Raw genomic sequence first — 27,763 nt, forward strand, 5'->3', positions numbered from 1 at the left:
CCATTTAACAGCACTCCCTGTAACCCTAGCCCTTACACAAAAAAGCCGCAAGCCCTAACCCTAAAAATCCTCGAAACCCCTACAGACCTAAGCCAAACTATCCATCACACTAAACGCCTGAAGTCCTATGCCTAAAAGCCCTAACCCAAACACTTAAGACGCTCAAATCCCACACCCACAAAATTAAGATGCTCAAATCCCAAACCCCAAAAAATAGGACGCTCAAATCCCAAACCCCCTTCCGAAAAAGAAAATAAGAAAAATAAATCAAACAAAACAAAAACAACAAAAGGGGTAGACCTGGTGGCATCTGCCCTATAACCCTGCAAAAATCATGAGGGACATAGAACAACAAAGCAAACACACAAAATAATATTGACATCCTATCCATAAAAGTGCTATAACAATTAATCACCTCCAAAGAGCTTCATGCAATAAATGCACGTACTACTAGATTGGTTTCCTCTAAAATATCGTACAAGACTCTGACCCACGAAAAGAACCCTGCATGTAGCTAACAGAAGAATAAACAAAGCACCGACCCCAAAGAGCAGCCCACGCAGAAGGAGCTCTCTGATAGAACGCCTAGGGCTCGTATAACATTTGGCCCCGCCCAGCACCCAAACCCAATCACCTGGGAAAGAGGAGGGGGCAAAGCACAAGAAAGAGAGCAGGAGCAGCAGCTGTGTTCATTTATTTATTTTTTTATTTATTTGTCACCTATCCCTAGTTTACAGCATGCGGAGTGCAGACAAAAGAACTGCGGTGTTTCTAGAAGCAAAATTTACCCTATTTTTGCCTCAGCTTTGAACATAGAAAGGACAATACAACCAAGAAAGTAAATGAAATATTTTCAACGGGAATTAGCACGAACCTTTCATTTACATATGAAGAAAAATCTAGGAGCGTAGGAAATTACACATCAAAAAAAAAAAAAGACGTAATAAGCAACGCGCGTGCACGGCCCCTGGCCGCCTACAGTACTCGTTTTCCACCAGCAGGTGGCGGCAGAGGGGCGCCCTCGGGCGTCACCGCGCATGCGCGCCCCCCGGCCGCCTGCAGTACCCCTTTTCCAGCAGCAGGGGGCATTAGAGAGCGCCCGCGGGCGCCACCGCGCATGCGCGCCCCCCGGCCGCCTGCAGTACCCCTTTTCCACCAGCAGGTAGCGCAAAGGGCGCCCGCGGGCTCCACTGCGCATGCGCGGATCCCAGCTGCCTGCAGTACTCGTTCTCCACCAGCAGGTGGCGGCAGAGGGCACCCTCGGGCGCCACCGCGCATGCGCGGAGCCCGGCTGCCTGCAGTACCCGATTTACATCCAGAATGTGGCGGCAGAGTGCACCCGCGGGCGCCACCGCGCATGCGCGGCCCCCGGGCGCCTGCAGTACCCGATTGCTTCCAGCAGGTGGCGGCAGAGGGCGCCCGGGGGCGCCACCGTGTATGCGCTGCGCCCTGCAGCCTGCAGTACTCGTTTATCACCAGCAGATGGCGGAAGAGGGCGCCCGCGGGTGCCACCGCGCATGCGCGGCCCCCGGGCGCCTGCAGTACTCAATCTCCACCAGAAGGTGGCGGCAGAGGGCGCCCGCGGGCGCAACCGCGCATGCGCATAGCTCGGCAGCCTGCAGTATTCTTTCTCCACCAGCAGGTGGCGGCAGAGGGTGCCCGCTGGCGCCTTCGCGCATGCGCGGAGCTCGGCTGCCTGCAGTACCCGATTGCCTCCAGAAGGTGGCGGCAGAGGGTGCCAGCGGTCGCCAGCGCGCATGCGCGCCGCCTGGCCGCCTGCAGAAGCCCTTTCCCACCAGCAGGTGGCGACAGAGGGCGCCAGCGGGAGGGCTTGTCAGGCGGATTACAGCTCGCCTACTGTGCCATTCAGAGCTTATGGCTGTATTTTTTCCAACATATTTGCTACCCACACCACGCACGGCAGCTTGTCTTACAAATAATTCTCTCTGTCAATATTCTCTTTAACACGGGCATGAAGCATCCACTGCTCTTCTATGCAAGCAACCTTCCTTCTGTGCTCCATTTGGGATGCAGGACTACATGCACTGAGATTTATTCCACTAATTTTTCATCTTTTCATTGTCACAGTCTGCAAGGACGTCTTGCTTTCTTCTCTCAGACTGATGTGATGGATAGGGATGAATCGCCCTATGTATTCCAAGGTATTACTGTGGTTTTTTTTTAAGTATGTTCAGCTGTACAGATGAGTACATTACCGCTAAGAAAAGAGTTCAGAAATGTTTATAACAAGTTCTTTCCATGTGTAACTTTTTCACTTCACATGGTAATAAAGATATGCTGCTTTCGGATTTTATTTCCTTCTTGAATCTCACTGGTGTAATTCCAATGGTAAAACCACCTCTTCCAGAAAGACAAGGCCACTGCTTCACAAGAGACGGAAAAGATGTCTCACAGGCTGGCTAGTACTACAAATATTAATAGGAACAGAAGTTCAGGCCATCAACTTAAATCTGTTTCCCTGTCTCTTCTGCTAGCTGGTCAAGTGGAATCCTCAAGATATTCACAGTACTTTGTAAAGAGCTTCTTAACATGAGAACAACTTCAACCTGTCTTTTAAAAGAATGCTGTTAAAGGAGCAGGAGAACGTTTTTAAATGAGAACAACTGAAAATAAAATTATCTGAAGAGCCACTTACTACGGGCATATTACTGTTTAAAATGAAAAAATTAATTACGTGCAGGTGCTTCAGCCTTCGTTGCATTTTCTGTGATTCACAACATTACCTTCGAACAAAAGAGTAAGAGGAACGGAGGAGAGGATATTAACTTGGGTAACCATGGATTTGGTAAGCTGGAACTTGGTGCCTTTAATACTTTCACCTTGGAGCAAAAATGTACACCCTGCACAGGCTGAGCTGACTGATGAGTACATGCTACTGGGAGGTAAGTACAAACACATTCTGCAGCTATTACCAGAAGTGGAATTTCAGAGTATGCAGACTGGTTTCACAAAAAATTAGCGGTCTGCTGGTAACAGGAAATTCAATGCTGCCCGCTACAGACTCCTCAGGTTAGCACTTATTAAAAATTAATTAAAGGGTTTATTTTATATATATACACCTATGTTCCAAAAAATTTATACAGTTAAAGTATCAAATTAGTGATCCAGTAACAATACTGTTCAAAAATAATCTCTTTTATATGAACATTAAAATGCACGTTTTTAAAAGCGTTTCCTTTTAGTGCTTCCAAAGCACAGCGTGTGCCAAGGCCACCTGAAGAATCTCCAACCTCCTCACAGGATGAAAGAGAACTGAAGTCATGGACCTGGGAAGCCTCAGGTGCACTTTCATAATGTCTGCAGACAAAACAGAAGAGAGTCTGAGACAGATTGTTTAGTGACCACCAGGTGGTAACAGTCACAGGGCTGTCTTTAGCTTTCATTAACACAATAGCAGTTTCTTTACTCTCAATCTACACTGAATCTCAAGTTTAAAGGCATGGCTAGCAGTTCTCGGGAAGAAGACCCTTGTATCTGTGCTGGCAACATGTAATATTACCAATGCAGCTGTTTCTGGGAGGTTTTCTTTTTTTTTTTTTTTTTTTGGGGGGGGGGGGGGGGGGGGAACACATGGGATCCCTCCACAATGCAGTGTGTGCATTTGACAGTGCCCCATTTTAGTAAATTCTCATCACCTGCAGGAGGGGCAACAATGGTTATTTTCTTCAGCCTGTTGAGCAAATAGCACCCTCCACAGGAAAATAGCCACACTTTTCATAGCACATCCTTAAGGTTACAGCCCAGCTTCTGCCGACAGAGGTTCGTAAAGTTAAAGCTCTGCTGTTTCTTCTCAGACTCCGCCAGGATGGTGAGGGCAACAGCTACATCCTCTTCCACTCTTCTGTGGCACAGCAAACTCATTCCTGGTCCGTGTTCCTCTGGCTGGTACACTATTATCTACTGTTGACATGACTAACTCTGTTGGGTAGGCTGTTGAACTCTAGTTCCTCTAGTATTCTCTCTAAGTGTTGTATTAAGAGACGTTTTTTAAACCTAGGGAAGAGAAGGGAAGTAATTCCATTTTTTCTTCCAAAAATAGCAGTTAAATAACTCTGTATTATTTTGCCACAACAAACAGTATTACCAGAGGCTTTCTGTTTCCAGCATGGAAGAGCTTCCCTCATTTCTGACATCAGAATGGCAAATTTAATTTGATACAGCCATCTCTCCCCAGTCCAGGCAAATTCTGGGTCTTTCTTCCATAACCACCCGTATCTTTCTATTTCACATTTCAGCTCTAGGTAACGACCATTTACTTCAGAAATACAATGGCAGTTTGACAACTAAAACTGTAATAATTTAAGTATGTCAAAACAAAGTACTTGTTTTGGAAAAGATTGAGATTTACTATCATGAACAACGTTAGCATTTAACTCTGAATCGTTTATATCTATACAAACCTTGCTGCTTCCTTTATAGCAAATTCAATGAAATACTTCTGAATATCCATTGGTCCTTGTACCTCCTCAAGAAGAGAGAAGATTTTTTCATAATCTTAAAGAAAAGATCCAAACAGATATTAGAAACAGATCTTGCAAATGCATTTTCAATAAATCTTAACAGCCAAAGGAAAAATAACAAAGCCTAGAGTTTCCCATTTCTGCATACAATAATGCACGTAAGACAAGGAAAAAGCCAGCACACCAGTAATTTGAAGTGATACTGATTTGCTGGTATTCAAATGCAGCGCTGAAAAATTTTGTCCTCTTAAAAGAGCAATATCTACAAACACCTGCCCTTGGAAAATGCAGTCTAGGTTTAATCAGCAGAGAAGCCTTGTATCTCCATGAACACACTGCCATGATTAGCAGTTAATAGAAACAAAGGGATCCCAAGCCATGTTTCAACCTAGAGCTGTCATTTTTGAAAGCAGAGGTATAAGATAACTACTCTTTACAAGATGACTAATCTATGTGGAGCATGAGCACAATTAATATGATTGTCTTGTATAAAGTTTGAAAAATAAAAAAGTAGTGCAAAAGAACAAGCTGAACACATTAGATGTGAAACAATGGTATTTTTTCCTTGGTTTCTGTATTTTCTTCTCTGAACCAACTACGAAAACATGAATGGTGCTTCGACTAAGCCTGCTTAAGAGTGCTGCAGTAAGTATGGTGAGGATATAAAGTTGGACTGTGAATACATGTACTTACTTTCTTGTTCTTCCACTACTCATGCACAAGTAATCAAAAATGATTCAAAATCAGAGGTTTTATTTTAAAAATAGATCCTCATTTCAAGAAGTCTTCTGTATCCCTAGCCTATTTTTAATACACTAATAAAGAACTTACTTCTTCCAGGTTTGCGAACCTCTTTCATCACTCTAATTTTAATATCAGCATCGCTTCCCTCCAACATCGTAGGTGTTATTTTAAATGAATTTGGCACAGATGCAGAAGTAGACTCCATCACCAGTTTTTGGTCATCTCCAACCACACTGAAATTTAGAGGCCCTCGAACAAGTGCAGTGGTACCAGGTTTACGATCCAAGCCATCTTTGCATCATTTAAGCAACTGAACTCATCATGTAGAGAGTCTAAGTCACCACGTAACATTTCATCCTCTCCCATAACAGCTGGAACCGAAGAAGCTATTTGCACAGACAAGCCATCAATTTGCTTTTCCAGCAACTGAAAATTTTCTGCTTTCTTCTCTCCATTACCATCTTGGACAGTATTGTTACCAATGTCTGAAAATTAAGAAGATGTATCTTAGTAGTGCGTAACTGCAGTAACAAAAACATAGAAGGAAATTATTCTGCATCCCTTCTTGTTTAAAGTACTGTGTAGAGAGTTACTCAGCACTGTCAGATCACTTCAGTAATTTTATTCACCCTTTGACGCAACCACAGGAATACCTCCTTTTGGACTGCTAGCATCTCATATGACTGTCGTGAAGTTATTTTCTGTATTCCCATTTCAGTGTTTTGACTTCCAAGTAAACTAAAGTTTCCCCTCCTTCCCCCAGTTCCAGCAAATTTTTCTTTTGACTCTGCTGCAACAGGTGGGCAAATTTGTGAGAAATTTAAACTTTTTTTTTTTTTTTTTTTTTACACTTTTCTTCCCCACTTCTCCCTTCCCCACGATAGAATACACAAATGAGAACTAAAAGCTGAAATGAAACCCTTGCTACCTCCAAACCATCATGGTGAAAGGTTTCAGCACTTTTTAAAAACAGTTCAAAATTATTGCTCATTCAGGACTTCGTTAGCTATAGCAACAGCCTGTTTGTCTAAGCCGACCTAAGAAATTCTGTCCCAGTTAACTCTAAAACTTACGTGTCCTTTTGAATTAACATAGAAAGCACAGAGACTTTTTTTTTTGCACACATTTTTCCACTTATGACCACACAAGCTCCTGTACTACAACTCCAACATACCTTTATTTGTTGGCATGCCTTTGAGGTTCAGATATGATGGAGATCCAGCAGCACAGGGTGGCCCTTTCCCACCAACGTGGTTTGTCACAACAGTGACTGTGGCCGTCTCAATAGCAGTGACATGCTATGCCTTCTCTTTAGTGATGCTGCAGTATTGGGCTCTCCAGGACGCTTGATCTTATTCTGAGGCCCAGCAACAAATTTATCTGCTTCATCAACAAATTTATCTGCTTCATCTCTCATCATACCCTGAAAAGACTTTTTTTTTTTTAAGTAAAAAATAATTGCTTCGTCAATTCACTACCAGAGTAATTGCCTCTGTGTTACAATTCAGTTACTTTTCAAATAATGATACAGCAGATAGCAAGACTTCTCCTACCTTCTCATCCTGTTTGAACAGATTGCCAAATGTATGAAGCCTTTTTGGTTGATCTGGATCAATCTCCCGAAGGGGTGAAGGCATCATTTTCAACTACTCCTGATAATTTCCCATTTGAACAACAAGAACGCTGTGAAGGCAGTCTGCAGCAGAACAAGGTATCTAAATTTAGTCTACCTTAAAACCAAGGAAATACAAGCCTCACATGCTTCCATTTCAAGTGTTAGCATTTAAGAACTAGAAATCACTATTTCCTCCCTCTACAAAGGAAAAGCAAAAGGCAAATAAAGCCCCTCTTTCCTTTCACCATCACTATAAAAACATCTACTGTATCCTGTTGCATAGGAAAGCTCACCCATGAAATATAGTTTTCAAATTCCAAGCATGCACAACATGTTTTGTGACAGAAGGCAGAAGTTTCATTCTTTTCCTTCAGAATCTAGTGAAGGACGACTAACCCAAAAAACGGTGCAAAGTCTACTTCCTCTCCCACACTGAGGACAGAAACACTACTTAGGTGAATTAAATAGCTGTACCAGAATGTTAATAAATAATTATTGCGATTTACCTTCATCCTGCTCCATGATATCCCTGTGTGTTTTCAGAAGATTGGTTCTCATTCTGGTTAGCTGATCTAGAAGACTGCGACAAGGCATATCATATGCATTTCTGAATGCCCGTGGTTTCAAATCCTAATTTTATAATAAAACAAGTAACTCTCAGTTAACCCACAAGTTCTCATGCACAAAGAAATTGCTCTATGGGCTGTAATATCGTTAACTACTAAAAAAAATATTCCGAAACACCTTCAGACATTCTGAACATATTCTGAAACAACTTTCTTTCCATCTCTCTGGAAAGAGCTTTCCTCCTATCTGTGACAAAGGAAAAAAAAAAAAAAAGTTGGGATCGTGGGAGTCATTACACAAAGCCACACTCTGTGAATTCACTACTACAGTTAAGATTATTTTTAGTCAAAAATACCTCGGCAGCAATGCTATCACTGCAAACATAGCATTGCCAAAAAAAAAAAATTCAACTCAAGATATAGGAGAGGGCGAGCTAAAAGCACAAATAACATGACCGATGGAGGCTGCAACAACCACCTGGTAGATGGTTGTCCACAGCCCTCGGATTTTATGGTCGTCTTTCCTGACAAATGAATACTGGAAGAACAGAAAAGATACACCATGTGTCCACAAAAGCCTTCAGGGAGACTACTGAAAGGAAAACCAAACCAAAAAACTAGAAAGAAGCAAGTGGTGTATACGTCAGTTTTGTTAACAGAGCACCACTAATGTACTAGGAATTTCCACATTCTTCGCCCTCCTCTACCTTGAAAATGTCACCCAATTCTGTCAGTGTGTTCACCATTTGCATTTATTTATTTTCATTTTCACGTGGACATCCAAGGAAAACATTTTGAGTCCCTGTCATCAAGGGAGAAGAAGAGAGAAAACAAAAAAGAAAAAAAAAGAGAGAGATGAGGGGGGAAGCAGCACAGCCATTCCTTTCCTCGGTAACGTGAGCAGAAAGCTCAGGCGCTCAGCATCAACGTGCTTTGAAAGATAAAACACAGAAGAAACTGCACATTATTTAGTCTCAGCTAAAGAGTCACATGTATTTGTACCTGCTCATTTATTCATCTGCCAGTGTATTTTGCTACAAACGCTACAGAACATTGAAACCGCAAGGTTACTACTACCTTTTGTGACCGACACGATCTTCCTGGGCTGCAGGAAGTTTATGAGCACACCTCGATTTCACCCGGAGGTTGCTGCGACTTACCTAGGCAGTCGGGACAGACGGGCTGCTCTTTCTCCTGGGAAACCTGTGACCGCAGCATGCCAGCTGCATCTTCCCTCAGTTTACCCTGTGTGCCACCTTCACTCAGCAACCAGCACCACAGGGGTCCTAGCGGCGGGGAGCTGCTTCTGCCCTGGTGAACCGCAGCACGAGGACATAGCCGGCTGTCAGAACGCAGGGAGAGGAAAACCTCCCAGGTGCAGTCCAACAATCAAGCGGGGTTTAAAATGGGCAGAAGGTTTTTGAATAGCTACTGCAAGGAGGCTTTTTCAGACAGCAAGGAAATGCCGCTGAGCCACAAGGTGCCTGTTCTCAGCATCTCCACTCCTTTCCATTGGATTTCTATGTAGCCCCAAGGTGGTGATGGGTACATCCACTGGGGTGGCACAATGTAAGAGATAGTTAATAGACAAGGTACACCTGAGCTGCACAGATTGCATATTCTAGGCAACAAAAAAGGCATAGCTTGGCACCCAGTTTGGATCAACTTGCGTATGAGTCTGCTGACATGTGAGTATATGCAACAAGCAGAAAAGTCATTTACTCCACAGACTCAGTTTCATTTATGTATATGCATACATATACATATGTGTATGTATCTTTCTCTCTCTCTACATATGTATATATAAACAAACGTTTGGAACTTTATAACCACTTGAGTAACAATCATTAGCTATGCCTGTGCTTAAAGCCAGGAGTACGCTTCAGTGATTAAGTGAACACAGAGCCTTACCTGTGAAATGCTGAAAATGCCCCAAAACCACTGGGGGACTTATGCACGGCATACATCATTTTTGCGCAAACGTGCATCTTAATACACAAAGAGGAGGGGCGAGGCAGACAAAGATTTTAGAGATATGTCAAGACCAGAACAGACACTGGGTAATCGCTCAGATGGGCAAAGCTCAGCTGAAACTCGTACAATCCACCAAGGTAAGGAGGCTACCTGCTTGTTTGCTTAAAATAACCTCTACAAAGAACGCATTACAAAATCAAAAACAAAACCATCATCCAGCAAGGCAAACGTCTGGAGTACAAAGGGCTAAAACTGACAGCTGAGGTTTGATTCTTTAGCAATGTCAAAGGTCTTCAGATCCTACCTGACTTCTCATGGATGGTGGTGTTGCAGCACAGAAAGGAGGGGATCAGGAAGATTGAAACAGGACAAACGCAGTGCTGAGCTCCTAACGGAGCTGGTGGGATAGCACTGATGAGAGTGAGACAGGCTGTCAGCCTTCTGCACGAGCTGAAGAAGAGGAGCACAAATGTCGCAAGAAGCTGTTTCTTCTCATACTCCATTTAATACACACAATCCAGGGCATCTTCTCACGGAACAGATAAAGAGGTAGAGCTAGTGGCTCCAGGGACACTTCAGGATCTTATTTCTTCCTATAGTTAGCTGCTATCCATAAACCCGAACCAGCTAAAATAGAGTTATATTAAAAATTCAGGATAATAGCATAAGTATGGGATTTAAAAAACAAAACAAAAACATACATGGAAAAGAGATTAAATTATCTCATTCATTTCCCAATTTCCCTGCAAACCCTATGCTCAGCTCCTCTTAACTCACTGACCTAACCAAACACAGGGCAGACGCATCAGTTCTTATTATTGTTGGTAAAAATACGACATTTTCACGCTTGCTGCCAAATATCACCTTTCCAGCACACTTTCCTGCAAGCTATGCTAAGTCCTCCAAATTTTTTAATATATGCTAGAAACTTCGCTGTTTTATCTTAATGACTATCTCGGAGGGAGTCACCACCAAGCTGTTATCTTTGATTCTGCTGTCTTCACAAAAACAAATAAAACAGTACTTCAGCAACACCCTATGACAAACTAGGTGACACACGCATCAACTTCTTACACAAGGAAGGAAAGAATTCGCAGACAACATCCAGAAAGTATTACTTTGTTAGATGTCAAGAGCGGTGGGGCAGAATGACAATGCTATGCAAGACCATGCCTACACTCCCGGGATCATACACAGTTTGCTAGAATACAAAAATAAAAAAATAAATTCAGGTTACTGTGTGGAACAAGTTCACTCATTCCATTATTAGTGTGAATGACAACAATATTTTAGTAAGTGTTCTTTTAAACCCATAGAAATTTTCTTATTTATCTTGATTTGGCTTCATGAAAACTGAAACTTGCAGTGCAAAGATCATTTATAAAAGCTTTAGCAGCTGAGTTTTTTAGGCATGGGTTTGGCCACCTTTCTGGATAATATTCGGCTCTCTCTGCCTTCCCCCAACAAGAAAAACAACCTTAAGACCACAAACTGGGACTTCTGGGAGGTGTGAGTCCACTTGTCACCTTACCAGAAACACACTGTTTCTTCACTATGCCACACTTTCTCCATGACTGCATAATAGAGTCTCACTGCTATTACTTATGTCTGTGAGTGTGACAGGCTTCCCCAGACTGGATGAAACAAGCATTTCTCGTTGTGACGGACAACAAATCCAAGGATACCTCTCGTCGACTGTGGAGTCCTGCTAGCACCATCACCAGCTTTCACACAACCCCACCTAGCTTTTGGGGTCCGCCCCATCTGTCCTTGACGGTGGGAAGTTCTTCCAGAAGCAGACAGACTGAAGCAGGAGCTGAGGCCCTGTAAGGCTTTGATTTTTTTCTTCCCTCACTCCCCCTCTATTTCCAAGCCTAATCTTACAGCCAGCAGCAACCTGCGCCTCCCGGCCCCGGCCCGGGGAAAGCCCGGCCGCGCAGCTCGGAGCCCACGTGGCCGCCCGGCACCGCAGAACTACAGCTCCCAGCATGCCTCGGGACGGAGCAGTCCAGCCAACCCAGAGGGGCGTCGGCCAACCGCACACAACCGCCGCCGCCTCCCGACGCTCCGCCCCCCTCTGCCGCAGCCCCGCTCAGTGCAGACCCCGCCGCACGGCCGTCCGGTCCGGTCCGGTCCGGTCCAGCGCCGCCCCCGCCCAGCACAAAGGCCATTTCCGCAGAAGCAGCCGACCGCGTGGCGCCTCGACCGCCCGCCGCCTCGCCCCGTCCCGTCCCGGGGTGGCACCGACCACCAACCTCGCTGCGGCACCGCACCTCGGCGTCCCAAGCCGAGCCCGGCCTGGCCCGACCACTTCCGCCCTCAATGAGGGCAAGCCCTGACGCCACTTCCGCCCTCGGTTCCCAGCCCGGTACAGAGCCGGCCCGGCGCGGCTCCCGCTGCGGAGAAGGGCGCCGCCATTTCGCCACGGGCAGGGGTCCTGCGGCGCCGCCCGGCCCCACCTTCCGCGCATGCGCGGAAGCAGAGCCGCCTAAAAAAAAGGTAGTAAAAAATAATGCCGGCTAAAAAAAAAGTAATAATAAAAAAACGCCACTCAACAAGGGCCCATGATTTTTGTCTTTACTGATTTTGCACTGCTCGTCCCATTTTCTTAGCTATCCTCCTTATTTTGGGACAGCGGAGCCTTCCCTTTATCTTCTTAACATACACCCTGCTGCTATGCTACTGCGAAAAAACACCTTCTGTTGCAAAAACACAACTCTGTTTCTCACAACTACTCTCCCCTCTTCTTTTCTTACTCCTATTGTTTTTTCACCTTTTCGCATCTCCCATCCTTAAGTTTTTCCAACATTAGGGCACGCTATTTTTCTTTGGACATCTTGGGGGATGACAAATACACACTGCCATTATTATTATAACAACAAATACGTACTACACAATTCCTGCATAGCGTACTTGTTTAGCTAAAGTATATATATTCCTACACATACACATTTCTGTAGCACAGTGTCACACATTCCTTGAATTCCCCGATGGCTATCTGGATGTAAAACATTAATATAAAACTAATATTTGCCTTTTCCGATCCACATTTCTTCCACCGGACTTCCTTCAGGTGCTGCAAAGACCTGTATAAGACCAAGTGTTCTAAGAGGTACAAAACAATTTTTTTTTTCTCAGATGCACCCAGATGGTACACACAAACACGCAGATGGAGAATAAAAGCACTATTTGTCTTATCTAGCTTAATTGGAGAGGGATGTGCATCCCAGGCTCCAAGGTACAGTTAAGGTTATTTAGTATTGCTTTGTGCCTTTCTCAAATATCAGAAGCTAGCTTGACTCCTAAAGAACTTCTTGAAGATAGAAGTGACATTTGCTTTCCTCCAGTGTCTGGGCACTTCTAGTCTCCTTGTCAAGAATGGCCTCACAATGCCATCTCTCTCAGCACCTGTGGGTACATTCCATCAGGGCCCAAGTGACCAGTTTGCTTAAGTATTCCTTGTTTGGATCTTCTTTCAAGAAAAAAAAGTCCTTGCTCTACATTGCCTCCTGGTCTCTGTCTGGAACCTGGGATTCCTCTCTTGTTGCCACTCTTGTTGGTAAAGATTAAGGCAACGAAGGTGTTCAGTATTTCAGCCTTCTCCATTTTCTGTGTCACTTGGTCCCCCATCTCATTCAGCAGTGGGACCCACCTCCCCCCCCCCTTTTTTTTTTTTGTCTTCCTTTTGTAACCGATGAACTTACAGAAGCCCTTCTTGTCTTTAACCTGGCCAAGCACATCCACCTTAGCTAGGAAATAAAACAGCTTACTACCCATTGAAAATTTAGACAGGAATTTTGAAGAAGGAAAAAACTCAAAATTAAAAATAGTAAATATACATACATATTAATCCAAGAGCCTTAGTCTCAGTTTCCTAAAGTAAAGCAGTAAAGTGAAGGAACCCTAACTGCGTAACTAGATATGACAGTATTCATGCTCAAGACTAGGGATACAGTTACAAGGTCACCTAAGAATTGTTAACATAGATATTTCCTAATAAGAACATCCAAGTTGCTTTTGTTTCTAAACATAAGGTGGCAGCATAGGGACACTAGTATCTGAAGCCTATTAGCATCACCACAAAGAAAGCTGAACACCTGTTAGACAACTGCTCTCTCTAAAGCTGAGAAATTATATCAAGAAATCTCTAAAGCTTGTACAAAAGAACTTTGAGCATAATTCTTTCATCTAATACCACTTGACTAAGCCTATTTTCAAGAGCAACCATAAGCTACCATCTTCCTAGAGGAAAAACACAAAATCCCTGCCACTTCCTCTCCTGCCACAGCAAAATGGGAAAGAGATGTGGCGTTTACTTTCCAGTCATTGCAGATACCCAGACTTTCAAGTCCATGAACTGATGGCACACATTAGTATAACTTTCCTTCTTCTCTGCTTAGAATCACAATACTCCCTGCTACAGGAGGCATAAAAAATATGACTTCTTCTGTCTAGCATTCCTTCTTCAGAAAATGAAGCATTTTCCCTGCTTCTGAGCATGTCTCCTTCAGACAGAAGGAGTTTCTAAAACCCACCTTGCAATAACACTGTGTATTTCTAATGGAACCTATATACACTTACACTATGCCGAATTCTGCTTAAGCAAAAGAACATTATCAGGTAGATCCAGATGCATAATAGCAAAATAGTAAGATCTGTAGCTAGCTAAAAGAAGGAGACATTCAGTATTAAATACTTTTTCTTATTTACTTTACTCATTCTGGGTAGAACTAGTTTTGTGATCAGCCCTCTTCTCTGTAGCATATTCTTTCTTAAGCACTATTTTATAAACCACCCACTTTCTCTAAGACTTATGGGAAAAACCTTAGCTATGTTGACAAACTTCCATTATCATAGCTTAATAATCTAAATGACTATGATGCAAGACAGACAGATGCATGTGCAACAGCAAAATGATTTATTACGACTCTCAATATTATCCCCATCACCATTAGCTGGCAGAGGGATCCCCAATCTATTGTACCAAGGGCTGTTGGATTACAAACCCCAGGGGCACTAAACACAGACAGTGCAGGTTTCCCAGGAAAAAGTCTGTGTCTTGAGGCCAAGGAACTCAGGAAGACTCTTCAGTGACACCTTCAGTGTCAACTTGAGCTGGCAACACCTGTGCTGTGAAAAAGGGAAAAGTCCGCAGACAAAAAAATACAAGGCTCATGACAGGGAACAGTTCTGGGGCAGATCCTCCTCAGAAGGTAAAGGCTTTGTCACTGACGATTACACCTGAGGATGAATGCTATCCTAAGGGAGATTTAGGCTCTAGTGATTTGCAACGTGTTTATCAGCAATGTGACTCCCTAGGATTATGACTTGCCAACCAAGTGCAGGAAATAGGAACCAAGGAAGAGTTGGGCAGACTTTCTAGAAGTGCAAGGAAAGATGCACAGGGTACATCTGTGGTGATATGAAGGACACAGAGAAGAAAAAAAAAAAGTCTTTAGAAAGGAAGCTTGCACTTAAAAAAAATGTCAGGGGTGACTTAGTCTTCAATTTTTTATTTAGACCAAAGCTTCCATGACAGTTTTATTTTTTTAATGTTCCCACTGCCACAAAAAGGAACACTGAGGCAGAGTGACCATGCATAGCTAGAAAAAATGGTACAAGGTAGAAGGATTGAAAATCACTAGAAACTACAGGCATCTTTAAAAATAGAAGGATCCTATACCATAGGGATACGCTTTATAATAGACCACATGCAATGAAACTGCTGATGTTTAATTTTTTATTTTTTTTAAAAAGACAAATTTAACCTAAAAATTGCAGAAAAAACAACAACCCCATGGTCTGGGGTAATGTGTACCACAAGGATAAAGATGTAAAGCCTTTACATTTTCCTAAGTAAAGCACAGAACTGCATTCAGAGCACAAGAACAGTTTAACAGACCCCTCCAAACAAACAAACAAACAACGTATCTACTACAGTGGGTCATAGCTCAAAAAAGAGAGTTAAACTTCCTTACCTTTACATAAAGACAAAGTAATGGTGCAGCTAAAAAAGTAAAAATATTTTCTATTGACAGGAATACATTTAAAGATGTCACATCAGATATCGTGTTTTATTACCTGTTAGGAAGGGCTGAGAACAGATCAAAAATAAATATTTGGATTATGGTTTGAAGGAATGATATCTTTTCGGAAGCGGAAGTTATGCTGAAAAGCATGAAATGGAAGCAGATGCAGTCACAAACTGTCATAATAAAACACAATAAAGCAGTCCAGAAATACAGCCTGGGGAAAACAACTTGCAGACAGCAAAAGAACTGAAACTCCTTTTTCTCAGTGTTGTGGTTTAACCCGGCCGGCAGCTAAGCACCACACATCAGTTCACTCACCCTCCCCCCGCCATGTCTGGGATGGGGGAGAGAAACAGGAAAATGAAGCCTGTTGGTTGAGGTAACGACAGTTTATTAAGAAAGGAAAATAATAATAATAATTAATAATAATAATAGTACTACTAATAGTAATGTGTACGAAACAAGAGATGCACAATGCAATTGCTCACCACCTGCTGAGTTAGCCCAGCCTATCCCCGAGCAGCTGCCCCCCCGTCCCGGCTAGCCACCCCTGTATATTGTTCAGCATGACCCCAGATGGGATGGAATACCCCTTTGGCCAGTTTGGGTCAGCTGTCCTGGGTCTGTTCCCTCCCAGCTCCTGCTGCACCCCCAGCCTGCCTGCTGGCAGGACAGAGCGAGAAGCTGAGACGCCCTTGGCTTGGTGTAAGCGCTGCTCTGCAACAATTAAAACATCGGGGTGTTATCAGCACTCTTCTCGTCCTAAGCCAAAACATAGCACCCTACCAGCTGCTAGGAGGAAAATTAACTCTATACTAGCTGAAACCAGGACACTCAGCCATATCAGGAACTGTGAGACTGTCAGAGAATTTGTAAGAGCAGCTGATGTTTAAAACAAAAGAAGGGCACCAAAAAAGTTATTTTTGTACTCATTTTATTTGAGACAAACTTGGAAAAGTTCCTGTGCCAAAAAATTACCTTTAAAATATTCTGTAATACAACTCCCATATACCAAAGTTTCTGTAGGATAATTACAGAAGGGATTAAGTCAACAGAATAAATAACAATAAATCACTAGACCATATGATAACCCCTCAAATGTGCAATTGAAAAAGCATAATAGCTGCGATGTTTTACCTCAGTACTACGGGACTAAAAGTTAACATACATGACAAATTTTTATACATGTTTCAGAAAGCATCAGTCCGACTTCTATTTCCAGGTATGCTAGTAGAAGCAATTCTGAAAGTCAAAATTAGCGTGTATGTGTGTGACAAATTTACGTCTGACAAATGCTTTAGAATTATTTGGAAGAATCAATGGGCATGTGGACATGTGAAATTCACCTGATGTACTGTATCTAGATTTCCATAAACTGTTCTGTACAGACCTTGCCAAAGGCATGAGATGACAGGAACAGCTCTCCTCCAGAGAAGCAACTTACTAAAAAGCTGAAAGAACAGTAATAAATGTTCAGTTTCAGTTAGGCAAAAATCACCAACAGAGATCTCTGTCCAGCCCTGAGAAACAATATTTAATGAGTATTTGAAAAAGCCAGATGAATACTGAGATGGCAGATTTCTGTCAATGCTTTTGTTCTGGGCAGTTTAATAATAATAATAATAATAATAATAATAATAATAATAATAATAATAATAATGCTCCTATAGAGTACCTGCAAGAGATAACAATGTTGTGGGAACAGACAAGGAAGCTGCAGATGATTTTCAGTGTACGTAATACAACAAACAAACAAGTCAGGGGTTGCGGGTGCAAATTTTTAATATTATACATCATATGATGGTCTCCAAGAGAACTGTTATCACTCAAAAAGATCTTAACAATAAGTAAGTCTAAAAGGTCAGCTCACTGCTCAAAAGCCAGACACGACGTTTAGAAATATTCAGCAAATAATGAAGAAAAATAGGAGAAAAAAAATATATACCACAATAAATCTACGTTCATCCTGCATCGCAGAATCACATAATCAGAGTGGTTGAAGTTAGAAGGCATTTCTGGAGGTCATCTGGTACAAACCCCTGCTCAGGCAGGAAACATTTTGAATACGATGGACAGTGCAGGCCTCTACTCCTCAGAAACAATGGTACAGAAAACAATGGATGATATTAGGTACAAACCACCTGCTGTACAAAACAGATTCTGCTTCTTCAACCACAGAGAGTGCAAAGAAGAGGAGACAGTTCTGTAGCTGTCGTGGAAATGGTATTATTCACCATCTTCTACAATAAAAGCCTTAATAGCCATCAAATTCAGTTACAAAATAGCAAGTTTAAACACACACACACACACACACCTCTCTTCATGCAGCACATGGATACACTAAAATTCACTTTCCCACCAAATATTGTGAACGTTATAATTTTGTCTAGCTTCACAAATCACATGGACAGAGGTAGATGTGCAAAGACATGGGTTCATGAAAGGTGTTACCCACAGGTCTCAACTGCTGGAAGAGTACTCCAAGACTACATCTTACAATGGACCAGAGACTGGATTCTTTTGATCAAGTACAACAGTCTTCTTAATAAATGGTACCAACATTTGCTTACTTCTTAACTACTGTATTTTAATTCAGATGCATTTTTTAACATAATAAATAAATAATAAAAATACAAAATAAAAATCAGCATGTGTTCATTTTATGTCGTGATCTCTGGCATGTTAAAACTACAGTTGCAACTTCTCAGGTGGCCTGATTTTGTCCACAAAATGCCCTTCTCCTTAGGGCAAAATGCCAGATGTGCAGACAGTTTTTGCCTTTAAATTCAATACCTCATTGCTGCTTTCTAGCCTTTTGAATACACATGGAGTCCCTTATAATCCTCAGGCTTATTTACACAAAAAGAATTTAAGAATCATGGCAATGACCTTTAATCACTAGAACCTTCAGATCAAAATGCTGGTGCTGTGCATTTTCTTAAGATTTGTCAGATTTCCACATATATATAAATATACTTTCATGTCCAGTTCTCCAGCTAATTAGGTAAGAAATCTCTCTCAATCTATTATGAGAACTACTGCTGACATTTTATTCTAGGAATTTTTTAGCAAGTTTTACTCATTGAGCCTGTCTCTTTACTTCCTTATGCTCCAACATTCTTGAGGTATTCCAAGGACAAATGCAATCAGAACTGTTAGAAGTGCTAGAATTACACTAATTCACTGCAGAGCATTTGTCTTCCAGAATTTACTCGCATTTCTTTCACTGATGCCTAGGTTTTAGTAAGGTACATTAACAGTATCTCGAGGGTTCCCTGAGGCTGCCATAACTGCAATTACTATATACACCAAAGTGCCTATATACATATACAGGCACCAAACCTGAAAGCATAGTTCCACTTCATAAACTCAGCTCATAGAATGCCACACATTTGAACACACCAGAGAGCTCAGTGACTTAGTACAAAGCTGGGCACATAAGCTACCTGAGAGCTACCAATATCTGTTTTATCAAAGGAGTACAGCAATTGGGATAGACACATTTTTGATGTTAATTATGTAACATGTTTTGAAGAATCTCTATAACCATCCCTAACGGAATTTGTTGGATTGAAGAATTGCCCTTGTCAGATAACAAGTAATGTTCAGTCTGCTTAAGAGTTGTAATTGAGCCTACTTAAGAGTTGTAATTGCATCTTTACAGGAGTCTAAAGGCTTTCAACCTTTTCAAGATCAAATTAAACCTTTGTCTCCCTGCCCTGACTCTGATGTCTGAAAGCCTATTTGTGATGAGTCGTTTTCTTGCTACAGAGGAATCACAGTAGCCAGGCTACATGGCTAAATCAGGTCATAGAACTCAGGTCAAACTTACAGAGGACATTGGATAGCAGAACTTATAGCCACTGCCATTTTTACTCATAGTGTCATTGTGTATCATCATTTGTGTTCAGAGAGACAAAAAGTAGTAAGAAAAGATTACAAAAAAAAAAAAAAAAGCACAAATATAAGCCTATTTATTAATTAAAAAAAAAAAAGTTCCAGAAGCATGCTTTATTAATTCTTTTTATAGTTAAGGAAATGAAATGTGAATGTTAAGAATAATACTGCCTAACCATCTGTCATTTTCATTACAGCAGTGTCAAAGGACAAAATCAAAGCCCAAAGAACACTAGATACTAGGCATATACATTGTCTTCTGTTCTTTAACAGGAGTAAGTTTCTTTAGTCAAGATCATAAATCATTAGCCTGTAAGTCAAGCCTGTGCTTTTAAAAACGAAGACATTTTGATTATAGCAGAACAACTTAACTATTGAAAAAGTTCTTGTTCATTTGCTACAGCTCGTATATTATCATCCTAGAGCCTCAGAGTACTTTAAAACATGCAGCCTTCCCTCTAGGTGTAACCAGCACTATGGCTACATGCAGATAACATACACATGTAAAAACATGCAACGTATAGCTCAAGAATCACATATCTAAACCCTCTTCATAAGTATTTTTTACCTACACACATATAACTTTTGAGAATTCTGGTCTACTGGGCCACAAATAGAAAACTTTTGAAACAGATACTTATATCAAAAGTCAACCAACATAGCCTTACAGCCCTCAGTTACAGTTCTTCATGAGCCAGCCTTGGACCACTTCACCTGTCTTTAGTCAAACTCAACAGTGGTGAAGGTGTGTTTGTGGGCAGCTCTCCCAAGGGTGCCTTCTGCAGCTCAGATCACTTCAGTCCATGGATATCAGGTTAGGGTCTAAAAAGTTATTTGTCTTGGGGGTTACTTAAGATCTTTCTCAGATCCTCGGTGTTCCAGACATGGACCAGTGAAAGCTGCTGAGGAAAGAACGGCCCATGATCACATAGCTTTTCACTCCAAAATCTCTTCTTCGAGCTCTCTATTCTTCCTGCTAAGTCTCATCTGTTCTGTCAGCCAAGGCCCACGGTTAAGAGCAACTCACAGCTGCAACAGAAACAGCTTTAACAATCGTATTTCACCAACAGGGATTCTCTAGTAGCATTCCCAAGACACAACAGGGCACGCAGCATATCACAGGAGGGAGTTGGGTTCTTTAAAATTGCCATAGCTGATTTTCTTCCCTTTATTTCTAAAAGGAAATGAATGGATCAGTTTTTCTTCTATAAACATTCCAGGGTCGAGTAGTGTAACTAAAGAGCAAACCAACCATGCGGGCAAGGATTGCCTGCATTTCCCCAAGCAAAGAGCGGCTTATGGAAAAGCTCTACAGACGAAAATCTTGGGCAAGCACGGGCACAGGACTCTTCCGTATTCCCCGGGTTAAACTGCATCCTACCTATTTCTGAGGCGGGCAGGCAGAGCGACTCACTCCCTATTAAAGAAACCGTAGCAGCAGCCGGCAGCGAGGAAAGGCAGAGGCCTGCCCTCCAAAGGTCGCAGGGAGCACAGCCGCAGCTCCTCCGGGCCGCGCCGCGAGCGGGCGTCCGCAGTGCGACCTGAGGGCCCCGGACCCGCCACAGGAGCCCGCGTGGAGCAGACGCTGCCCGGGCCCGCAGCCGCCAGGCGAGCAGCCCGCGGCAAGGGCCGGGCGGGGCGGGGCACGGCCCGAGCGAGAGACCCGCCGCGGCGCCCCAGGGGCGGGGCGGGGCGGGGCGGGGCCGTTCCGAGGCGGCCCGGCGGCCCCCGGAAGCTCCGCGGAGCGGCCCCAAGAGGGCGTGAGCAGGAAAAGCCTTTTTTGGGCCTCGGAAGCGCCTTAAAAGGCCCGGAGGAAACGCCAAATATGGTGGCCCGGTTCCGGCCGCCGCGAGAGTAGTGTTTCCGCTCGGCCTTGGCAGCCTCGCGGCCGCGTGACTCGGCCCAACCCGCCGCCGGCGCGCTCCCGGCGCTGCGGCTCCGCCCCCCGGCCCGGCCCGGCCCGGCCCGGCCCCGGCGGCGGGGCAGCACGGCCGCGGATCCGCGAGCAGCCGCGGAGGGGCCGCGCGGTGCCGTGCGGTGCCGTCCGAGGGCAGCTGGGCTGCTGCCAGCAGTGACGCACGTCTTTTCCTGTCGGTGGTGGTCAGATCCGAAGCCATGCTTTAAATCACAAACAGCTGAGGTTTAAATCAGCCGAATGGATTTTCTGCCATCAACTGGAAAAGCAAGAGGGCGTTTGTTGTCCCCAGGGTGCTTCATGCACAGCTCTGGGCCTTACCAGCGTCGGAGGGGGTGGGTTCCCCAGCCGCTGGCAACACCTGCCGTTTCCTGGTGTCCAACCTCCTTGAGACGCCCATCGAGCAGTGCTGTGGCCTCCTCGAAGGAAGCTTCTCCTGCTCCTAATTAGCAGACGCGGCACACTTCTTAAGAATCAGAAATACTGCCTTTTTCAGAACACCATAAATCAGTAAGACCTCACAGAAAACATACCGAAACTCTGAAATCTGCTTTCATTTTGGCGGATAAAGGCCTCAAAAAGAGCAGGAGCAAAAGACCATGCATATTCTTCCCTTTATGTTATACATACAGATGGACAATGTAAAGCAAAAGATGCAGCAATTTAGACCAAATGCCAGAGCTTAAATTATGAGCACTTTCTAAGCAGTTACACCGAAGGGTATCAGCATGAAAGAGATCCTGGCTGGCGTATGTCAATTTTTTTTTTTTTTAACAAAATACAGTGTTTTGTTGTTGTTGTTTTCTAAAACAGCGACGACATTGTACCAGGGAGCTTCCTGCAATTAGATGCAATTCAGACAAGTGACACCCCAATTAGACGGGAAGTGTCATCTGCCAGTTCACAGGCAGGATACAGTGCATGTTTACTGTTCCCGCAGGACACTGCTGGCTTGCACCACTTGACTGTACTGCTTTCCGAGTTAGGGTTAGCATGAGGCCAGTAGTAACCTTACATACCCTCTTCAGTGCCTCTGAGCATCCCGTCCCTGTGACTGGACACTGCTAGATGGGGTTAGTGGCTGTGGTTAGTGTCCACATCTGTGGGAGGCCAGAATTCTTTCAGCTAAGGGATGCCTGCAGCACTCTCAAGAGAATGCCTAAGGCTGAGGGGGAAGGAGGGGACAACACAGCAGATTGGGGCAGATTTCTGGAGGTGTCGTTAAGTTGAAAGGATCTACCATCACAAAGTGGAGAAAGCATGGGTCAAGGGGGACTAAGATTTCTTTCAACTAGAGAGGAGACTTGCAGACCCCTCCTTCTCCCTTGCACCATGCCTTGGCACCTGCAAGCTATTCCTGCTTGTAGTGGTGTCCACCAGGATATCATGGTCATGGTCTGCTGCTAGAGGGGTTCTTTTGGCTTTCATAACCTTGCAACACTGCCTGACTCAAGGCACTTTGCATAAAACACAGCAAAGAGCAAAAGAGCAGCTATCTTCTTTGCTGCCTTTTTAGGCTTGTTGATTACCATCAGTGCCCATTTCTGAATGAAGTGCTCTGGAGAACCTGAGTCACACTCAAGCTCATCGGACACTGCTTGAGAGCCTGCCTGGTCATTTTTTTAGCACAATCTTAATTCCAGCAGGCTAGATCAGGAGTTAACAAAACAGCAACACCAGAGCCAAGCTGTGCCCATGGATCAAAAGGGCTGACTTCAACTGTTCAGGAATTGGAGTTGGGAGAAAGTTTTGTATTGAAATTTATATAATGTTTTCTTCCTTCTTAGAAGCATCACATTCAAAAGCACTTCTTCACTGTCTCATCTCATATAAACGAGTTTCTCTAGCCTCTGACATTGTTTACATGCTCAGACAGTGTGAAGCCCCACATTCTCCCCAGCCAGTCAGCCTAGGCAGCAGACTCTTGAAATGAAAAGAGCTAATGCTTTTCTCTGAAAAGGCACAGAAAACCACACAAACTGGAGGGCCAACTGCAAGGTCACTGCCAACTGCAGCTCCCAGCACTGCAGGCACAAACCAACACAGAGACAGAGCGGCACAGGCCCTTCCTCACAGCTTGTTCCAACCCGCTGAGGAGAGTCATACCTGAGAGAAGACGGACTGGGATATACCAACTATTCTGCTTTCAGGTACCTTCAAGAGCTGCTTCTATTTGCCAGGGGTGGTCTGTATCCCCCAAAAAGAAGAACTAGGTGAAGGTGCTTCAGAAGGTTGCCCTTCCTAATCAGTAGGCTGAATTTTGGCAAACAGTAGGGCATGAAATCTCCTACAGAGACTGCTTACCAGTTCACATTATGTTAGGTATGTTCATTAAGGCCTGTATTTGCATCGCAGCCAGCTCCTCATGACTATAAATATTAGTAGTTTGTAGAGAAACCACCAGGAAAGACTGGCACTGGAACCCTCTTTTGTACCTGAACTGCCACTCCTCACAACAGCAAACTCCTTTGAATTCACTACATAGAGAGTTCACACACACTCTAAAATGTATTTTAAACCACTAAGTAAGGAGGCCTGTAAATGCTAAAACATTTGTTCTAAAGGATATCCAGCAAGTGTATTTTACATCCTATGTTGTTTAACTTATGTGAGGAACTTATAACAGTCCTCAGCTGTTCAGAGCTACCTCACATAGACATTTGGACTGATCTTATTTTCAATAGAGAAACTACTTTATTACCTTGCCTTTCCTCTCTTGGCACCCAGAAGGCTTTCTGACTACCTACGAGCACGTAGTTGAGATCTAAATTTTGAACCTCAGCTTCAGCACTGAGAAAATTGTTTTTCATTCTAGGATTAGCTCACATGCTTCTGGAGAAGCCTGGAGACAGAAAAATATAGGAATCGTGATGACTTCAAAACAGCAGGTGATGCATCTAATACAGGGACATGTGCTACATCCATGCCATTGACAACTACTGGACTCAGAAATGATTGATCTCCCCTCTTTTCTTCAAACAGATAATTCTCTAAGAGAAGAGAAGCAGCTGTCACTTCCCATCAACTCAAGCAGCTGGTTGCTGCAGCACACTCTTCCTGCGTAGCAGCTTAAAGGAAAATATGAAAGCTTCCATGATTTGATATTTATTTATTTATTTTTTCTGAAGGGTATTGTACACCAAATATCCCATTGGCAGGAAAGCGCATTCAATGTGTTTAGAAGCCAAACAGTCACTTTCATTTTAACAAACACAATTACAAAGTAAAAATAAAACACAAAATAATGAACCACATGTTCATAACATACAAAAATTGCTGCCTACTCAGTAGGTAACTACAACATTCCAACTCCTGAATATATATATATTTATAAATTTACATTCTTGTAACAAAAATAGACTTTGAGAGATGTTGTTTCCCCCCCCCCCCTTACATTCTGTCTCCCAGGGCATTTTCGTCCTCCCCTCCCCACCTATTCCCTGCTCTCCCTTACATTCTTTGCGTAGCATCCCTTTCACTTTAAGGCAAGATGCAAAGCATCCATTCACACAAATGCATGACGTCAGCAAGGCTTCACAAAAAGGCACCAAGACTCGTAACTCTAAAAACAAAACTTCTGCCACATGTGAGTGTCTCATCAGGTGATTTTTACATAGCATCACTCTTACATGCTCAAATACAGTAAGTGCTGTTCCCAAAGAAGTTTTAAATTCATTACAGCATTGTCACTAAAATAGAGTCAACATTTACAAAATATGGCCCTGCAAACTCCAAATAATACAATATGGATATGCAAAGATTTTTCACATCAATAGTACCTAAAGGAAAGCAAAACCATGGCACATGTACAAGTTACATCAGCTATGTACTTAATCAAAGGTCCCTTCTTCATAATAAAATACTATTGTTTACGGGGAAAATTATACTGAACTTATATCCACAGTCCATGCAAATTAAGTCATTCAACAGAGGTGGAAAACTTAAACAGCAGTTGTTTCAGGCAGCTGAAGTTTGAAGAAATGGTAGATAGCCTTGCAACATATAGGGTTGGAGGAGTAATTGGAGACTCCATGTCTCATAGTACCAATGGAAGAGGTAAATGCTCCTGCTCCAGAAGGTGATCTCAGCAAATCTCAATTGTCCTTGGAGAAAAGGTTGATGTCATGTCTGAAAGAGCTGATGTCACCTGAGAGCTGAAATTATTGGTGATCCCTGGAGATGGGAAGGAAGTGGCCACTTGGGTCTGAAAAGTGACAGTGCCAGAGGGGTAAGTGGTTGCTATAGATGGAGATGGGAATGTTGTGTGTGCAGGGGAGGGATAGGAAGATGGGGCAGGGGAAGAATACACTGTGCGCACTGGTGAGGGGTAAGTGGTGGCAATGGAGGAAGGGTAGGATGTAGCCACAGAGGATGAGTAGGCAGCAACTGGAGAAGTAGTTGAGACTGGAGCTGCCTTTTCCACTTTCTTGTCCTTCTGCCTAAGGTGGATTTTAGTGTGTCTCTTCCTCTCGTCACTTCTGGCAAACTTTCTGCCACAAATGTCACAGGCAAATGGCTTCTCTCCTGTGTGCGTGCGGATGTGAGTGGTCAAGTGATCGCTCCTGCTGAAGTTCCGCATGCAAATGCGGCACTGGAAAGGTTTCTGTCCTGTATGGATGCGAATATGACGAGTTAGCTCATCAGACCGTGAAAACCTTCGGTCACAGGACTCCACTGGGCAGGCATAGGGCCGTTCATGAGGAGGTGTCTTGCTGGGGCGGTTGGGGTATTTCCTCATTCTGCTGGGCTTGATCAGCTGGGACTGATAGTTAGTGTTAAGGGTCTTCAACTCTTGGGAGCCAGTCTGTGTGGCAAATGCCTTGATAGTGGACAGCGGCGTGAGGGAAGGCTGCTGTGCTCTGTTCTCAAGGGCTGGAAAGGGCTTCTGATCAGCTGGGATAAGGCTGAGCTCACCCTGTTGCTGAGGGAACAGGTAATCCGGAATCATTGGCACCTGAAAGTTGGTTTTAGCAGTTGGATAAGCTGGAGGTGGATACTGCATGGGAGCTCCAGAGGGGTTGGGAAAGGACTGGGTCTGCGGTTCAGGAAAAATGTCAGAGCTAGAATTGGGAAAAGTTGGTGCAGCTGAATAAATTGGACTGTTCTCGCTGGCTTGGACAGAACAGCTCAGAGGGGGGCTCTGCGAGGAGGAGGAGGGTGATGATGAAGAAGGTGTTGAGGTGGGAGGTGCATTGGCCATGCCCACCAGCCCACTGACAAGGCTGAAGAGAGGTTCTGGCCATAAGGTGTTGCTACTGTTGGGGGCTGGCTCTAGGGAGAAGCGCCCCGTGTAGGTTATTGGTGGCAGCCGCGTTGTTTGGTTGGGGTAACTCGTTTCTGGCAGGGTTTTCTCATTGTTCAGGGAGATCTCAGGAAAAGTGTCTGAAAAGAGAAGGGTGGCGATTACTTCCAACAGCCACTGCAGCTCCGGAGCTGTTGCGAGCGCTTTGCGAGCTATCCCCACGCAGTGCAGCCCCAGATCCTTGCTTCTGGTTAATTAATAATTGAGTGCAACATATTGCAGCGCCGCTGGCAGGTCTCCAGCAGCAGCGAGCCCAGAGCCGCTGACGCACACAGGAGAATCCCCCCGCGCAGCCGCCGGGACCGGGGCGCCGCTGCATCGCGGAGCCCCCGCGGGAGCTGCTGTCCCCGCGGCTGACCGGGACCGCCCCCCCGCCCCCCTCCAAGGCGAGGCCAGCGCTCTTACCTGCCGCGAGATGCTCGAAGTGTTGCTCTCCGGGCTCCCCGGCCGCGCCGAAGCCCGCGCTCTCGGGCGCCCCGGGGGGCGCGAGGAATTGCGGGCCCCCGCCGCTGAGCAGCATCATCTCCTCCAGCTTGGGATAGTGACTGTCCATGGCGGGGGGCGAGTGCGGGAAGGCGCCGAAGGGCTCGGAAATCTGCAGCGGGGGCAGGAGCTGCATCTCCGCCTTGGCCGCAGCCATGAGGGCGCCGGGCTCGGGCTCTGACGGGTGGCGCCGCCGCCGCGGGCCCGGCGGACGGGCCGGCTGCGGCGAGGCGGCCGTTGCCTGCTGCCTGCCCTGCGCCGCGGTCGCCCCGGCGCTGCCCGCTGGAAGCGCTCGACTCCCCGCCCGCCCGCCCGGGGCTCCCCCCGGCTCTGCCCGCTGGAAGCGCCCGGCTCCCCGCCCGCCCCGGAGCCTCCCCTATATATCGGGTCCCACCGGCCGCGGCCCGCCCCGGCCCTGACGTACATGGCCATATATGGGAAGCAGGAAGCCCTAATATGGACGCGGGCCGGAGGACCCCGCCTAGCGTCAGCGCCTGGCACCGGGGAAAGCCGGGCAGCGGGGGCCCCGCCCGCCCCGGCCTGGGAGCCCCGCGCCCGCCCCGACCCTGTCCCCCGCCGCGGGCAGCGCCGCCGCAGCGCCGCCGCAGCGTCTCCGGCCCAGGGGCGAGCGGTGCCCGGCCCCCGCCCGCCCCGGCCAGCCCGCCGGAAGCCCCCGCTGCACCTTCCATATTAGGAAACAGCCTTATAAGTCTCGGTTCCGGCGGAGGCATCCCGCTCCTTATTTGGCGATTCC

At 44.9% G+C, this 27,763-nt stretch overlaps 2 protein-coding genes across 2 annotated transcripts; both read right to left on the reverse strand.

Annotated features, from left to right (window-relative positions):
• Positions 1-3,542: 3,542 nt before the first annotated feature.
• Positions 3,543-15,893, reverse strand: LOC137864222 (integrator complex subunit 6-like). Its single transcript, XM_068698132.1, is given in 9 exon segments — positions 3,543-4,014; positions 4,422-4,515; positions 5,313-5,517; positions 5,520-5,710; positions 6,400-6,492; positions 6,495-6,657; positions 6,779-6,921; positions 7,347-10,007; positions 11,484-15,893. Coding segments are annotated over 7 exon segments (933 nt in total). The 5' UTR covers positions 6,866-6,921; positions 7,347-10,007; positions 11,484-15,893; the 3' UTR covers positions 3,543-3,914.
• Positions 15,894-24,318: 8,425 nt separating this feature from the next.
• On the reverse strand, positions 24,319-27,334 carry EGR1 (early growth response 1). The gene is made up of 2 exons (XM_068698131.1): positions 26,932-27,334; positions 24,319-26,606 (listed from the first exon to the last, which is right to left on the reverse strand). The coding sequence occupies exons 1-2, from the start codon at positions 27,164-27,166 to the stop codon at positions 25,309-25,311; spliced, it is 1,533 nt and encodes a 510-aa protein (XP_068554232.1). The 5' UTR covers positions 27,167-27,334; the 3' UTR covers positions 24,319-25,308.
• Between the last annotated feature and the right edge of the window lie 429 nt (positions 27,335-27,763).

The sequence above is a fragment of the Anas acuta genome, chromosome 14 (genome assembly GCF_963932015.1).
Source record: "Anas acuta chromosome 14, bAnaAcu1.1, whole genome shotgun sequence".
Taxonomy (NCBI): Eukaryota; Metazoa; Chordata; class Aves; order Anseriformes; family Anatidae; genus Anas; species Anas acuta.